At 36.2% G+C, this 17,904-nt stretch overlaps 1 protein-coding gene across 8 annotated transcripts in view; it reads right to left on the bottom strand.

Moving 5' to 3' along the window:
* The window catches only part of WDPCP (WD repeat containing planar cell polarity effector), a 316,746-nt gene that overhangs the window by 199,797 nt on the left and 99,045 nt on the right, over positions 1-17,904 (bottom strand). For all 8 annotated transcript variants that reach the window (XR_004424816.1, XM_033124690.1, XM_033124694.1 and 5 more), the window contains exons 3-6: positions 11,908-11,955; positions 11,002-11,046; positions 9,332-9,402; positions 9,020-9,079 (exon numbers count right to left, since the gene is read on the bottom strand). Coding sequence is in view for 7 of the 8 variants with exons in the window: in XM_033124690.1 (XP_032980581.1) it covers positions 9,020-9,079; positions 9,332-9,402; positions 11,002-11,046; positions 11,908-11,955 (224 nt within the window). In the remaining variant the exon portion in view is untranslated. The remainder of the gene's footprint in view (positions 1-9,019; positions 9,080-9,331; positions 9,403-11,001; positions 11,047-11,907; positions 11,956-17,904) is intronic.

Genomic DNA, 17,904 nt, shown 5'->3' with positions numbered 1-17,904 from the left:
AACCTAATAGTTTTACTTTATTTTTAACTTTAGGGCAAAAATTATAATTTGGCAAAGCACTTGATGTGTTTTCTCTATCAGCTACATCGGCATACCTTATATAACATAATATTCTCAAATATCATGAATGTAAAGGTACTGAGTTCTCACACCCAACTGTAGATGCTTAGTTTATATGTATATTTCTAACTTGCACATTCCAACTTGTGTCTCTCTAATACAAAGTTCTAAATTTGAAATAAGTCATGCAATAAGTAAGGCTTTGTATAAAACTTCTGTATAAGTATTCAAAGATAATACATTAAAAGTTTCTCATTAGCTAGCTATAGAAGTAAAATTTTACTTTCCCTTTAAAAAGCAGATAAATGTTTGGCATGTGTTTGTTTCTACTCTGTAAAATACATGTGAAAATCAACATGAGAGCAACTTGATTATTTAGATTTGAATTCATTTAGCTTTACACATATTTACTATTAATTATAACTGAATATATGAGGGAAATTCATATTCCTGTACTGGCTTTCTTTGGGGGCAACATACCTTGAAGTTTCCAAAACATTATTAGACACGAATGCCAGGGGCAGAGGCAGGGAATTATGAGCTTCTTTAAAATAAAAACAATTCATAAAAGAGAAGAACCATTTAAGAAAAAAGCAGGAAGGAAGTGTTGATTGATGATACAAAGATACGTTATTATAAAGAAGATTAAAATTATCTTAGTGTTATAACCATGTTCTAAAACTGGGTTCATATTTTACTGTATTTTTAAGAGCAAATAATTAATGCCTCAATCATCATAGGTCATCAAACTTTGGATTGAGGTCATCAAGATACAATGTAAACTTTCTACTTTTCCTGGAAAGGCATGAATTTTTTGTCTAAGAAAGAGTAATTATCAGGGCACAATATTAAACTGCCTAGCTGAACATAAGATTGCTCAGGTGCAGCATTTTGTGTGTGCATACAGTGTGTGCATGGACATGCACCGCTCAGAGCTCCTTCAGGAGGAATGGAGGCTGGGAAGGAACATAGCTGACTGACAAAGGCCACACTTTCCCCAGGTGGTGACTAGACAATTACTGAGCATGGTGGGATATTAGTCTAACAGGAAACTAGTCCAACAGGAGACTCCTCTAATGGGCAAATTTGGCTGAGGAGTTCCCCATTTGGCCTGGCTGAAACTTTCTCAGCACCAAACTATGCCGAGGCTCTTCATATCCAATCCTCTTTCCTTCCTTCTCCTTTCACAGGGTTCAGACTAGCATCAAAGTGAAACAGCTCTCCTCACCTACTCCTCCTGCTCCCTTCCCCTTTATGTTCCACATCTCCCCCATAAATCCTTTGCATTCCTAGTACCATCTTGACATCTGTTTACCATGTTTTGAAAAGATTTCAATTAAAGAAATACATGTATAAATTGTTAAAATGTCAAATACTTGAAATTAAAACAGCTGTTTACTGCCTCATCCCACACAGACTCATCCCATTGTCAAATCACATTGGACAACTCAAACGTTTTCAACTCAAAAGTTTCTTCTGGTTCTACTGCCACATTTCTAAGTATGTTGTGTCATTTAGAATTGCATTTGGGTACATGTAATAGAAACCAAAAGCAAAAATCATTATTTAAATGAACAGGAGTTTGTTTTTCCTCAGAAAACAAAAAAATCTGGAGTTAGGCAGTCCATGGCTAGTAAGACAGCTCCACAATACCATCAGGTACCAGGCACCCACTTTCCATCCCCTCTGCCTTTATTAAGGGGCTTTTTGTCAACATTACTCCAGCAATTAATTGTCCTCTTTCCTGTTATCAATTTTCCCCTCTACTGGATCACTCCCATTAGCATACAGAAATAGATATTTTTCTCCCATCTAAAAAAGAAATAAAAACCTCTTTTGACCCCACCTCTCCCTCAAGCTCCTGCCCTATTTTTCCATTTTCCTTTATAACATAACTCTTTCTTATGTTGTAAACCCCTAATTTCTCTCCTCCCATTATCTCTTACGTATGTTCCAACCAGGCTTCTGCCCACACCATCTACTGAAACTGCTCTTACCCAGGTCACCCATGCCCTCTGTGCTACTCCATCCAATGTTCAATTTCAGGCATTGTGTTACTAGTATCTCACATACCAGTAACACTTGACTTTCTTCTTGAAATCTAGTTTCCCGGACACTATACTCCCTTCAGTGGACTCTACCTCTTCAGCTACTCCTTCTTAGTATCCTTTCTCCATCTCTCCAATCCTCAAATGCTGGAGGACCCCATGGATCAGCTCTTCTACACTGTCTACACTCACTCCCCTGGCGATCGTCAGCAATCTCTTGGCTTTAATACCTCTGTGTGGCTGCCTTCCAGATTTATCTCTCTAGCCCAGACCTTTCTCTATAGGACTACAGATTCCTATAATCAACTGTCTATTTGATTTCTCCACTTGAATAGCGAATGGATATTTCAAACACTGATGTCCAAAACTGAATTCCTAATATTTCCCTCAAAAAATGTCGCTTCACCATTTGCCATCTCAGTAAATGGCAACTCCATTCTTGTAGTTGCTCAGAAATTTCTTCTATACCCCACATTACATCCATTACCAAATTGTGATGGCTCAAAATTCAAAATATACTCAGAATCTGGCCACTTCTCACAATTTAACCACTCCCATCCAGTCCAAGCCACCATTATGACTCATCTGAACTATGGAAATGGCCTTCTAGCTGATCTTCCTGATTTGATCTTCATTGCTTCAAGCTGTTCCTACCACAACAGCCAAAGTGATCCAATTAAAAAGTAAGTCAGATCAAGTTCCTCCTCTGCTCAAAACCCTTCAAGGGTTTCCCATCTCACTTAGAGTTAAAGGCAAGTCCTTTCAGAGACCTGCAAGGCCCTATATAATTAATGTCTCATTTGCTCTCTGATCTCAATTCCTACTACTCTTCTCCTTGCTCACTCTTCTCCAGTCATACTGATTCTTTGCTGTTCTTCAAACCTGCCAGGTATACTCCCGTCTCAGGGCCTTTGTACTGCCGTTTCCTCTACCTGAACCCTCTTCTCAGACAGCTTCCATGGCTTGCTCCTTCAGGTCTTAATCACAATGGCATTTCAGTGAGGCCTTTCCTTGTCACCAAGTATCAGGCCCATCCTTCCTCCCTCATTCATCTTTCTTGCTTTACTTCTTCGAACAGTTTTCACTTTCTTACATATTCTGAATTCTAGCTATCAATCTTTCCTTGACTGTCTCCCTTATTAGAATGTAAGTTATAGGAGAACAAGGAGATTGATCATTTTTGTCTGTTTTATTCACTAGTATCCCCAGCACCAAGAATACTGTTTGGCATATTGTAGGCATTAAATCTACACATGCCTTGAGTAAAAGAATGATCAAAAGCAGGCCCTGGGCCCCTTCGGCATATCTCAGATATGGACTGAAGGAAGGCAGAGCAGAAAAGCTGAAAGGGCTCAACCCAGGTGAGTGTGGCTCCTTTAATAAGCTTTCTTGAAAGTCCTACTAGTAGCCTCTGCTTACTTTGGCCAGAACTGCTTCAGATAGCCACCTCCAGCTTCAAGGGGAACAGGGAAGCTGAGTACTTTAAATCAGTCATACTGCCACTCTGAACATCAGGGTCTGTTCATAAAGAAAAATGGATATTGGTCAAGCAACTAGCAATGCCTTCCATATATGTTATCTCTTGATTAAATCATTCCTTACTGATTTCCTATTATCATGGATCAAAATTTAATTTTCTTATATCTTTTCTTAACTCTTATTAATAATCATTATTAATAATTATAGCAATAATAGTAATAACAATGATTGTTTTTATTAATATTATTATTAATTCTACTGTGTCAGATCAGATATCTGATCCATCAGCTCATTTTCTTCCCTCCCTCCAACATCCCTAGTAGAACCATCTGTCCCTTGCCCCAATTTGGACTTGCTCCTCTCTAGGCCTAAAGCACAGTTATCATTCTAAGATTTCTCTTCACTTCTTTCCTATGTAAGATCCTCTGAGTCTCCTGGATCCTAAGAATTTTGTTTTTTGGTTTACTGTGTTGCTTAGGGCAGAACATCTTCCAATAACTTCCTGAGCAAAGTGCATTGCAGGCAAATTTTGTTGAGAGCAAACAAGTCTGAAAATATCCTTGTCTGAATGGCAGTTTAGAATTCTACATATAAAATTCTAAACTAAAGATCATTTTCCTTCAGAATTCTGAAGACTTCATTCCACTGTCTTCTTGCTCCTTGTGTTGCTATTGAGAAGTCTGGTGTATGTCTGATTCCCATTCCTTTGTATGTATCTTGTTGTTTTTCTTTTTTACTCTGAAAGCTTTGGGGATATTCTCTTTATCTTTGGTTTTCCAAAATTTATAAAATATGCTTTGATATTGGTTTTTTTTCAATAATTGGATCCTTTCAAATTGGAAACAAACATCCTCTGGCTCTGAGAAATTTTCTTCTTTTATTTTTTTGTTTCTTTTCTTCTGTTTTCTATTATTAGTTAGATATCTGTCCTGATACTAATTTTCTTATTTTCTTATTGCCTCTTGTTCATTACTAGAACAAGTAGTGAACTTGTTCTGTTTTATAAGGATATTTCAACTTTATTTTTCAATTCTTCTATTCATTTTTCTACTTATTCTGTCAATTCATAATTCCCAAGAGCTCCTTTCCTTTTCCCTGATTACTCCTTTTTAAAAAATAGAATTCCTTCCTTTTCAAGGATGCAACAGCTCCTTTTCTTTCTCTGTGGGGATTAATTTTAATTCTCTGAATTTAAATTGTTTATTGCATTGTCCTTGATTCTTTTTCTTTTCTGTTTGTTTTATCCTCAGACTCACAGGCCTCCAATTTACAGATGAAGAGTTTCCTCGAAAGCATTGTGATCTCTGGCTCGGTGGTTATATTTAAAAGTAAGCCTCTGAAAATTGACTGGCAGCTCAGTGTGCGTCAGCAGGCCTGTTAACTTAGGCTTCACTGTAAGGAGATTCGTTGGCACATTTACTTTTTCAAAGGGAACTACCAAATATATCAGTATCTATAGGTTCTGCTCTGGAAGAATCAGTTGATCTTTTTAGAGAAGTGTCCTATAAATAAGTTACATAGCAACATTGGCCTAACTGCTGCAGTGAGGACGATCTCACATTCCAGATACAGACACTCACTTAATCCCCTTATTTTCATCTAGCCACCTCACTTCTACTATGAATTTGTGCTTATCATCTTCAAGTCCAGAAACTCCCTAGTTTGGTGTTTTCAGAAAATATGTACCCCATATCATTTGTTTTTTATACAAACTGCCTGTGGTGTTCATGTTTTATCCTATATCCCTCTGCCAGGCTAATCGCTACGCTTTCTCTACACTCTTACTATCTTTTTATTCAGTGTCATACAACTTAGCACTCATTAATTTCCTAGTGATTTCATGTTTTCCTTGAATTTCACATTTTCCTTGAATAGATTATACTTGGGACTCAGCCCACACCTTACACTTCCTTGGTGCCTCCCACAATGATGGCAGTCAATAAATAACATGTGATCGGTTTTGTATAAATAATATACTATTATTAATAGTTGTAACTTAAAACCATAGTGTGTCAACGATTATTTTATGAAGAAATCAAATTGATTTTCACACAATTTGATGAAAGGAAGGATCAGGTAATGATCCATTCTACAATTCAGGAAGTTATGATAAAATTCAGGAAGTTATGAGTTTCCTAAGGTCACGATTTATCTGTGATAAGCTTGGAAAATAATTTATATTTTTACATAGGCTGCCAAGTAATTCATTACAAGAATTAAAAAAGGAAACTATCTTTTCTTGACATTTTAAAATTGTACCTGGAAATGTGAAATTGTTATAAAAAAGAAATCAGGGTACAGCTGAGTGTATTATATACTTTCATAGCTAGATGTACACATATGATTCAAATAATTTAATCTAATATTAGTATATGTGAAGTTACATCTACTTAATAATAATATTGCTTTTAACTAATTATGCAATAGTCTGGAAATATGAATGTGACTTAAATCACAATAATTTAAGAAATTTAAAAATTCCACCATAGTGGTATACAATTTAATAGTCTTAGTGCTGAAACTATTATTCCCTAAGAATAGTTTGTAAAATGGTTTAAGAAATTCAAAGCAAGAAATTATTAAACAATTTCTCATAATGAAATCATTTTAGGAGACCAAAAAAACAAGAAATATACTTGATAGCTAGTAAAACTAAAATTCTATAAATTATATCTCACACTTTTAATGCATTTTTAAACTAGGAATAGGCATACTCTGGAAAACTGACCTTAAAAGACAATTTTCATATGGAACATATGTATAGGTAAGTCTTGATTTATAAACTGTTCTGAATTTACAAGTGGAGGGAATTATTTTTAAAATGATACAATTTATAGGTCATTGGATCAACAATATGAACTAAGCTCTGGTAACGATGGTAACCTATAAAAACTCTTTATTCAACAGAGGGAAAAATCCAAGCTCAGATTGTATCCTCTGAAATCCTTTATGTTGATGTACCTGCCATGCTAGTTTCTAAACAATTGGACTTTTTGGAGAAATAAGAATCCCTTAAGAAGAAGACAACCAAGATAAATTCCTAAATTGGCCATGGGAGTGGATGGTGGTAAAATATTTCTATTAGTTGAGAAGAGGCCACAGTCAAAGGCTGAGAATTCAATTACGTATATTAGCACCAGGACACTGAGGAACTTATTTCACCCCTATTCTAAGAGTTAGAGAACATTATGTTGTAGTCAACTGCTACCATTTTAGGGGTCAATTGCTAGTAGAAATTTAGGCATATGTCATCTTTGGAGCCACCATATTGGGTGATGCACAAAAGAGGGACCTTAAGGAACTTGTGGAGGTGGTTTACTTATTTTGCAACTAAGAAAAGGTTAAGGGGATCCTTCTAAACATTTAGATTGAGCAACATATTTTTAATTTACTGTGATAATAGAGACCTCCACGAAAACAGACATACAAATATTTTTAGACCTAGCTAACAGTCTTGTTTAGAAACTGAGGAAGTAAATGGATAACGTCAAGAAGTCTCTCAAAGGCCCTAAAGATATGGGGACTAACCCGGACCTGTGGGCAGGGTGGAGGTCTAGTTCTCCTGTTAAAATATATCACGTCAAGAATGTGCTGGTAGTAAAAGATCTATTTTAAGAACACCTAATCAACCAGTATTGTGAGGTCAAAGTAAATTACAAAAGTAGTTTTGTATATATTTGTTCATGCAAATTCCTTTTCTGCATTGAATAAATTCAATAGCGAAGGATATCCCTCTCCATACTCCGCCACACATACATACATACAAACTTGCTTATTAAATTAAAATTCAATAAAGTCTGTTTGAAAAGGATTGCCTATTGGGATGTTCCACTGCATATTTTAAGATGTCTGACATGTTCCAACTTACCCCGTGTGATGGTAAGGGTGGAGGCCATGAGAGACACACCTCATACTATAGGTGGTAGGCATGCCCTCCAGTCAAATAATTTTGAGCTTGTTTTTAAGGTGAGTAATGTAATTGAGAAGTACAATTTGAGGTGTACTAAGTTTAAAGCTTTCTAGAGCATATTCTGTATTCAAGTTTTAAAGTCTGAAACTTTTATGAAAACAAATTATATGACTTTTTACATAATCCCGTCCTTTTGAGAAGTATCCTAAATCAAATTTAAGAAGTATTATCATTCAGAAATATTGATTCAGCCTTGTAAACAATCTCTGGAAAGGAATAACTTATGCCAATTAAATAGTAACTAGTTATCTTCATAAGTAAAGGTAGACTAGTTTAAACAAAAAATGAGAAAAATAGAGTTCATTAAAATGATAGTCTATACTCAACTAGTAGGTTATGTTCCTAATTATGACAAATTCAATGTTGTAGATTTATGGATAGAACCACGGGCCTAAGCTGCAAACAACAGTAGTTAGACCTAAAATAAATAACACTGTTAACAAGCAAGAATTTAAATTGATATAGGATATTCAATTCCATGAAACAGTTATAATTATTATTATGTTGGTGCAAAAGTAACTGTGGTTTTTGCAATTATTTTTAACCTTTTAATCCACAATTACTTTTGCACCAACCTAACAGTAGTACTGATATAACTTCAATACATGATGTAACATGTAAGAGTGGAATATGACTAATGATTCTTTTTTATCAAAGGCAAGTAAAATTTTTTCAGGCAAATAGTACTTTTAAAGCCTATCAGCAAAGCTGAGGCATTTGTCCATTATTTTGTGATCAATGGACACTAATTATTATGATTATGTCCTGAATATAGACTCATTCAACACGTAGCTCCCTGTCTAAGCCCTACTAGTGCTGTCCAACAGAGCTTTCTGTGACAGAAATGTTTTGTAGCAATATTGTCCATATGATAACGTGTGGCTACTGAGCACTTAAAATGTGGGTAGTGCAACTGAGGAACTGAATTTTTAATTTCATTAGTTTAACTTTACATTTAAATAGCCACCGGTGACTAGTGGCTACCATATTAAGCAGTGTAGCTTAGAGGATTCAAAAAGTAAGAGCAAATGTTTTGTTATCTTAGGTCTAACTCTAATCTGCTTATTGATTTCCATAAGCATGGCATTCACAAATGCTTACTAGAGTGTTATGCCAAAAACCTTTTGTCCTATGGTTTTATCTTCATTCAAAAATATGATTAAATCTATACTAATAAATATCTAATACAACATTCAGACAAATCCAAACAAAAAATACTACCTGAAAAGATTTTTATTAGTGTTTATAGTGTGTCAGAACAACCATACTGATTAATGAGGTAGCCCGGTAGCCTGTGTCAATCTGTTGAATGTTAGTTCTAGAAGGACTAGAATTCAAACTATGAAATATCTACTCCTAAAAAGTTTTTGTCCATTACCTATCATAACACAAGAATACCAATTACTGCATAGTTTTCAGCTTCATTGGTTAAACACTGCAAAAGCACGTCAAATCATTTTACCTGACAGATATATTTGTTCTTCCATTTGCTCAGCACACACTGACTATTTTGCATCAGCTCCTGAAAGAAACAGAGAAAGAGAGAGTGCAGTTGGCTATACTCATTGTTGTTATCAGTTAAAGTGCTTCTGATTTGCAAGCAGGAAAAAGATCAGCATGCCACACAAAGATGCAACTGTTTTGGAACTCCCCACTGGACAAAAGCAAAGCTATCATCACCAGGAGAGTTGATCCTTTATGAAAATTAAAGTTGTTGAAAGATGTTTTAAAACAGATTTGTTTGTTGCCAGTTTTGAAACTTTTGGAAAGATACCTCCAACTCCTTGAGCGAGTCTCGAAGTTTTTCTGGGCGTCTATTTTTGAGCGTCCAAGGATAATCTCGTGCTGGCAAATAAAACATGTATGCAGTTAGTTAAACAAGATTTTAAAAGAAAACTGCTTAGCAGTGTGCCTTAGGAAGATTAAAATAAAACACCTCCTTAATTGAGAGGAAGTGGGTTTCATTTCTATCATCAAACGACAGCCTTTTGAAAGGCTTTGTCATAGGAACAGAATTTTTACCACAAAACAATCTCCCTGATCATAATTTTATGATGACAACCAGCAAGGCACAGAGAGAATCCCTGGGAAAGTTTCCTAGGCCTGTGAATCTAGTACCTAATGGGAAGTGATCCAGTCTTTACCACAGAAATAACATTTTCACATAAACAATTAAATGTTCAATCCAAAAACAATTCCAAATTCTGCAAGTAGCCTTCTCAGACCTGAAGATGCCTAATGAGTAAATGAATATAGTGAGGAAAGAAGTAAAATACAAAAAATGATACACAGGAAAATGAATTTTAAATTAAGCATCAAAGCATCACATATTAAAACGAAGGAAAAAATTGAGGGTCATCCAAGTTTTAAAAAATTAGGCACTAATAGTGTTTTATTTAAAATAATTCTCTTTAAAATCTATACCACAATTCAATGATAAGCCACTGTTGTGTTTTAAATACATTTATTTAAAAGATAAAATTATTCAGTAAAGTCTCAATGTTAGCTTAAGTCTAACTAAAGATAGTTTTGTTTAAAAGAATGAACAAAATGTTAAATTGATTATATCTACTTCATCACAAAAATGAATTCATTTTTGAATTATCCTAAATAGTAATTTAAATAAGAGTTGTATATGTGTATACACATAATATATTTTATATCCAGACATTAAAATTTTACAGTAGAATTGCTATATATCTTATTTCATTTCACTTTATAAACATAATTTATGATGTGTAGAGCATATGTGCAAATTTTAAAATCTATGTTACAGCTACTAATACAGTCTTTTTAAAAGTTAAATGTCAGCCTAACCATTTTAAAGAGAACAAGTAGGATTTTCAGCTCCACCTATATTCCAAACAAAACATAAATTACGTTTAAGTCATTAAACCCTATTTCATTGGATTGATATTACATATATACCATACTTATATATTTTAGAACAGAAAAGACTAGAGAGAATAAAATGCTAATACTAGTAATGACAAATCTTATTTTCTTAAAATGAGTAAAACAATAATTTAAGCATAGTACAAATAAAATGCTATCAGAATGTAAGCATGATATATTTTAAATATATTAAATAATATAAATATAGCTCATTAAGAAAGCTTATGATTATATAAGCATTTAAAAACTGAATAGAGATTTCAATGGTCTAAATTTTATTAGGTTGGTGCAAAAGTAATTGCAGTTTTTGCTATTATTTTTAACCTTTTAGCCGCAACTTCTTTTGCACCAACTAATAGACCTGCCTAACAAAATGTAATTCTCACTTATATGTTTATATCCTAAACAACAGGAATTTATAAGAAATTTAGAAGGAATAACATTTCCTACTTGTGCAGAAAGCTTAAAATATTTTTTCTAAACTGAATCTTCAGAGATGTTAAAATTTCAATTTTATAGTAATTCCAAACAAATATAAAGTAAGCTTACATTCTGCCAACTTCTGCTTTTCTTCTAAGTTACCATGCTCTGTCGCTGATATTGTGTTGGAGGAGAATTGGAAAGAAGGGGGAAAAAGGGAGAAATTATTTTATTACAATATATTGTGTATTTTTATATTCACATACATAATGTATCATCACACACATTATTGAGATTAGTAAATTATGCTAAACTTTTTTAAAGGCAGTTGGAAAAAAACCCCATAATTTGGATGTTTTCATTTCACAGAGGTTATTTCCTAAATTTGTAGTGAAAGGGCTTATGTAGCACAACAGGTGGGCCAATATCCTGAGCTTGCAATCTCATCAGATAGGGAAGGAAACTGCAACAGAGCCCAGAACAGACGCTATTTCAGTCTGTCATCAGAACCATGAAGTCAGCCTATTAACCACCAAGCTAAGCACACAGGATGCCCATACAGCCCCACTTCAACAGAGACCAAAACAGGAAGTAACTCTAGCTAGAAAGACCTTTTGGCCCATCATGAAACTTCTGGGATTAACAGGATTAATCAGATAAAGAAAATTGATCATTCACTCAGAAATGCCTATTTCAGATATCAGGTGAGGATCCAGAAGGCCAGCATCAGTGGGACCCATGCATTAACAATGCCCTCTACTGGGACACTGATAAATAAACGTGAATAGTCTGTCCAGTTATCAGTCTGATCAGCAGTAAAATGAAAACTTTCATGTTCTTCTACAGCATTTTCTCAATATTGCTTTATTTTATATAGAATAGATATCAACCTCAGCATTTTTATAAGGAACTAAAGTGACTTCTTGAAATTCTAGAATTTATCTAAAGCTCATGAAAACAGTTTTTAATGGTCAGAATTATATAGTTTAGAATATTTAGTTTATAAAAATTAGTTGAGTAGAATAGATACTTTACCTGGTGGATCTTTTTTGTCATAATACTGGTATATGCCGATATCTCTATCTACAGAGAGGAAGAAATAACATTAGATTACAGTAAAAAGTTCTGGAGAATAAGAAATGAAACCATACTATGTGACACGGTGGGAGTGTAGGGTAGGGAGGAAGACAGAAACAGTGTCTTTATGTTACTAGAAATAAAATAGTTCAAAAGTATCTGAACATGGGTTCATCTATTCTAGGGACATGCAGGAACTGGAAAGTTTATCAGTCTAATTAGAACAGATTTACACAAAACCAGAATGGCATGAGGACAGGAGTAGTAAAGAACTGAAATTAAGGAAGACAAGCTTTTCTCTTTCACACTTCCTCTGATATTTTTCACAGGGTGTTACCAAAAGGAATTGCCACTAAGCAATGCCAAATGAAATCAGTGGATGGAAGAAAATGCCCTAACTATTGCATTCTGAACTGTGGCTTTCTTTTCTATTTAGCTTAAGTTTAGTAGGGTGTTTGGTGGGGAATCCACAGGAAAGAAAGAAGAGATTAGAGTGAGGTATGGATAAATTATCTGAAGCTTGTTGAAACTCAAAAAAACCCTCAAAATTCGGATTCAAATTTGAACCCATTCAAATTCGGATGCTCTGCTGGAGTTACAAAACAGAAGTAAAGCTAGGCTTCCTAAGTGTTGACAGTGATTTAATCAAGGAATCTGTTCTTGCAATTTAATTACAGGAGAACAAAATAACTCTATTTTCTTCCTATCTGTGAATAGTGAAATATTTCTTTCTTTGAAGTAACATTTGTTTCCTTCCATACAAAATAATTCTACTTACTAACAAAAGGATACAACTGGTTCTAAAGAAGTGGAAGCAGTACAGGCTGCCCCCTAGTGACTGACTTTCTCAAACTGAATGATGCAACTTCAAAAAACTATATTACAGCTATAATTAACTTTTCAAAAATAATTTTCAAAATAGCCAGTAAGCTATTTTGAAATAGAGCTTACTGAAACTCTATTTTATTCATCATGCTATTCATCTGGACATACAATTTTAAAGAATGCAGCTTATTTCTATTAGATTGAAAATATTGATTAAGGAATGACTGGGAAAGGTCATAAGTAGGGCTCCTAAGATACTGATAATATTTTATGTCTTGATCTGGATGATAATCTTATGGGTGTGTTCACTTTTTGATAGTTCAAAACATGCCCTTATAATTTTACACTTTTCAATACATATGTTACAATTTAATAAAAAGGCTTTTTTTTTCTTTTTAAATGTAAGAACCATAGGTATTATGTACACTGGTAATATCCTCTATTATAAACATTCCATCATTGCATGCATCCAAATAGTTACAACTCTAGATTAACACTATGAAGATCATAAGGGCCTCTGAATTCTGGCATAGGTCTGACCTACTGCATCAGGCCTGAGTAAGGCTGTCAAAACCCAAGCAGGGCGAGGAGGTATCTGCAGAAGGAGACCTACCCCACACGGAGTGTCAGAGCCTCAGCTGGATGAAGAAGGAAGGTATCTATGCAGCGAGTTGGCATGACATGGTGTGGCAGAACCCTAGCAGGGTGAGTAGGACGTTCACACGGGGCAGTAACCTTGTGTGGGGTTTCAGAGGCTGAACAAAGTGAGGACATCCACATATAGAGGCTACCCAACAAGGTTTGTCAGAACCTACATGGGGTGAGAAGGGACTCACACAGAGACAGGAGACTGATTGCATACCGGATGTATGATTAAGTAAGTAAGTAAAGAGATGGAATCCCCAGTGTCTGCAAAGGGAAGTACAAATACAGAAAGAGAGAAAATTATAATCAACCCTGTTTATATTAGAATTGGAGATACCAGTGTGAGCTCATGGTTTTCAATATATATAGATACAGAAATGAATGTGGATGTAAATAAGTGTATACAGACATACATATATACATACATACATTCCCTAAGCTCTGCCCACTGAGAGGGCCTGGGAGTAACGATACTCCAATAGCAATAAGCACAAACACCTAAAGCCCACCTTGGCTCCTAGGTACCACCCTCTTCTAAAAGCAGCCAAACTCCTGAGAGAAGTGGCTGATTCCAGGGCTGGGAAAGGGAAGGTAAAATAAGAGCCTGGAAGATCTGTAGTGTCAGAAAGAATGCAAATGCTCAAATATTGACAAGGATATGTTACAAAGACACAGAAGCCAGCTAGTAAAAGGTCCCACTGTCCACATCAGGAACAAACTTAAACATCAAAATAAATAATAGTAATGGATTAAACCAATTGAATAAAACAGGAAACTTGAGTCCATAAGGATAAAATAAAGTTTGACGAGGAAGGACATTTACATAATTTCAACGTACCTCCCTACAAAATACTAAGTAATTCCAAAGGAAAAAGTAATTTCGCAGAGGAGAAGCCTAGAAGACAGCGCCTTAATCAAGTGATCAAGAACATCAATAAACACCCAAATTGAAGTTGTGCACCACCCGATAAAGAACACAGCATCACTTCTGGAAATTCTCACCAAACATATATAATCTGAACCTGACTGTGAGGAAATTTCAAACATACCCAATTTTAGGGACATCCCACAAAGTAACTGGTGTAAAATCTTCAACAGTGTTAAGGCTACAAAAGTTTAAAACTAAATAAATAAAAATTAAAAGGATGAAAGATTTGTTCCAGAATGAAAGGGACTAAAGAGATATGACGACTAAATACAACATGTGATTCTGAACAAGATCCCTTGCTTAAAAAGGACATTAGTGAGACAATTGGTGAGACTCTGAGTATTAGATGGTAGTACTGCTATCATTGTTAATTTCCTGATTTTGATGGTTACATAATGGGGATGAAGGGCAATAACCTTTCTGTTGGAAACACACAACTAATGCATTTGAGGGTGGTGAGGCAGTAGGTCTACAACTTACTCTCAAATGGTTCAAGAAGAAAATTCTCTGTAGAGAAAAGTTTTCTGTAAGTCTGTGATTGTTTCAAATTAGACTGACCAGGATAAAGACAAGAAATAAACATTGGCGAGGATGTGCAGAAAAGGGGACCTTTGTGTACTGTTGGTGGGGAGGTAAATTGGTGCAGCAGCTACAGAAAACAGTATTGCAGTTCCTCCAAAAATTAAAAATAGAAGTACCACATGATCCAGTAATTACACTTGTGGATACTTATCAGAAGAAAACGAAAACACTAACTTGAAAAGCTATCTGTACCTTCATGTTAATTGAAGCATTATTTATGATAGCTAAGAAATAGAAACAAACTCAGTGTCCGTCAATGGATGAATGGATAAAGAAAGTGTAGTATATACATAGAATGGAATATTATTCACCCATAGAAAGAAGGAAATATTGTCATTGTGACGACATGGTGAACACTGAGGGCATTATGTTAAGTGAAATAAGTCAGAAAGAGAAAGACAAATACCATATGATCTCACATATATGTGGAATTAAAAAAAAAACACAACAAGGTCACAGATACAGAGAACAGATTGGTGAGGTGGGGGTGGGGGTGTAGGTGAAATGAGTGATGGGAGTCAAAAAGTATAAAGTTCTAGTTATAAAATAAGTCATGGGGATCTAACATATGGCATGGTGACTGTAGTTAGTAATACTGCATCGCATGTGTGAAAGTTGCTGAGAGTAAATCTTAAAAGTTCTTATAAGAAAAAATATTTTTTTAACTGTATGGTGATGTATGTTAATTAAACTTATTGAATATTATAAGGTACACCAGAAGCTAATAATGTTATATGTCAATTTTACCTCTATTTTAAAAATACTTTAAACATTAAGCATAATGAGAGCATGTAATAGGGTTACTTAGTCTAAATGGCAGGGAAGGCTTCTCTAGGTGACTATAAGAGCTGAGCCCTAAAGAAAGAAGTAGGATTTCATATGGGTGCAAAGAGAGTAATGTGCCAGCAGAGAGAATGTACAGGCCCGGCTGAAGATCCACTTGGGGCTGAAGACCTTACTGTCCCCGGGGGCTATTATGTACACTAGGGGATTGTACTCTAAAAGCCATTCACTGTCTCCAAATAGGACAGAGCAGGGACAGAGGACTTTAGGACAGATAGAGAGGTAGGGAAGGAGTTTGCCAGGTATGTAACAGAAGACTAGGGGTATAAGGGAATCAAGATAGAATCAATCAAATTTCTAATCATGGGGTTTCAAGCCAGGCAACTGATAATATTTAAAACTAAAGAATCAATAAATAATAAGCATATTATTTACAAACGTGGAGGTATATACCCAAAGAAATAGCTAAAAACTGAAAACAGTTAGTGCTATGGAGCAGGTATTGAGGGCTACAAGATACACAGTGTGGCAATGCTGCTTATGTTGAAAACATTTAGCAGTACCTGAATTTTTAAAGCCCTGCATGTTTGATTTAGATATTTAAAAAAGAAATATTGAAAGCCAAAAATAAGAAATCCGTTTATACCCTCAAAGACATTGGTAATATCATAATTAGTGATATTTTTTTCTAGAAAGCTCAAAATGGCATCAATGTATTCTTTTTATTTTTTATTTTTTTGGCATCAATGTATTCTTTAAAAAGAAGAGTGACAGGGCTTCCAGTCAAGACAGCAGAATAGGTAAATGTTGTGTTTGCCTCCTCATACGGCCACATCAAAATTACAACTAAACTACAGAACAACATCACTGAAAAGCACCTAAAATCTAGCTGAACAGAAGTCTTATAACTAAGAATATACAGAAGAAACCAAGTCAAGACTGGTAGAAGGGTATGGAGAAACGGAATGAGCTGGTCCCACACCTACATGTGGTGGTTAAAAATCAGGAGGGATATCTCAGCCGAAGAGCACCCCAAGAAGAGAGGGTTCCCAGCCCCACACCAGGCTGCCCAGCCCAGGGTGCCAGTGCCGGGAAAAGAAGTCACCACAACTTCTGGCTGTGAAAACCAGCAAAGATTGTGGCTGAGACGGAGAGCTGCTGGAGTCACAGGAGTTCCTCTTAAAGGTCCTGCCCACAGACTTACTTGCTGATGGACTCACTTGCTCTGAGCTCCAGCACTGAGCAAGCAGCTCAAAAGGCGCCAGGGACATACCGGGAGGAACTGAACTGTCTGGTTTTAAGGCGAGGGCTGGAGGGGCAGCATTTTCCAGAAAAATTGCTGGCAGAAGCCACTGTTCCTTAGTTGAGCCCTCCTCCTACTCAGAATGCAGACGCAGGTGGCTGCCATGTCTGTGTCTCCTTCAACCTAGCGAACACCCTTTGCCCTGCCTTGGTCATTCCCTGAAATCCCAACCCACTCAACTTGAGGGTCTACCCAAGCTGCTTCCAGTGGCTTCTCCAAACAAATTGCCTGTCCTGGCTCATGCTGCAGACTTTCTTAAAATCTCTCAAAGGTTCACAAACCCCAAACAAGCAGCATCTGGCCTCGGTGTGTCCCATACCTCTTGCTAAGCAGTCCCAAGCCTGGCACTAGCATCAGCCAGCCGCGGTTTGCAGCTTAGCCTCTACCAGCCACCCCCAAACCCAGCATAAATGGCAACCACCTGTAGATAACTGTGTAATTCATACTAAGTGGCCCCAGGAAGGGCACAGGCAGTGGCTGACCTTGGCCTGCACCTAAGCACCTCCCAGAACCAACACATCTGGTGGCCAGCTTCAGACCACACCAGAGCACCACTCAACCACCTCCACAAAAAAAACACTCAAAGGGTAAACTTGGAAGGCATCAGAGCCCCACTAAAGCAAATCCTGCTCTGAAGGGTCAGCCCCTGCACAATAGCTCCACCACTGTAGTCACGGCCAGTCCTCATAACCAATCTGCCAAGAGATGAATCCCTCCCACTGATGTGCAAAGAGCAACCAAGGCTCAACTACAGCAGGAAGGCACACACAACTCACACAAGCAACACACCTGGAGCACCTGGCTCTGGTAACCAGGGAAACTGTGCCACAGGGCCCCACAGGACACTACTACAAAAGACCACTCTACCAAGACAGAGATGTAGCAGCTC

This window comes from Rhinolophus ferrumequinum, chromosome 13, assembly GCF_004115265.2.
Source record: "Rhinolophus ferrumequinum isolate MPI-CBG mRhiFer1 chromosome 13, mRhiFer1_v1.p, whole genome shotgun sequence".
NCBI lineage: Eukaryota > Metazoa > Chordata > Mammalia > Chiroptera > Rhinolophidae > Rhinolophus > Rhinolophus ferrumequinum.
The sequence above is the reverse complement of the archived record's forward strand: the minus strand, read 5'-3'. Positions and strand labels throughout refer to the sequence as shown.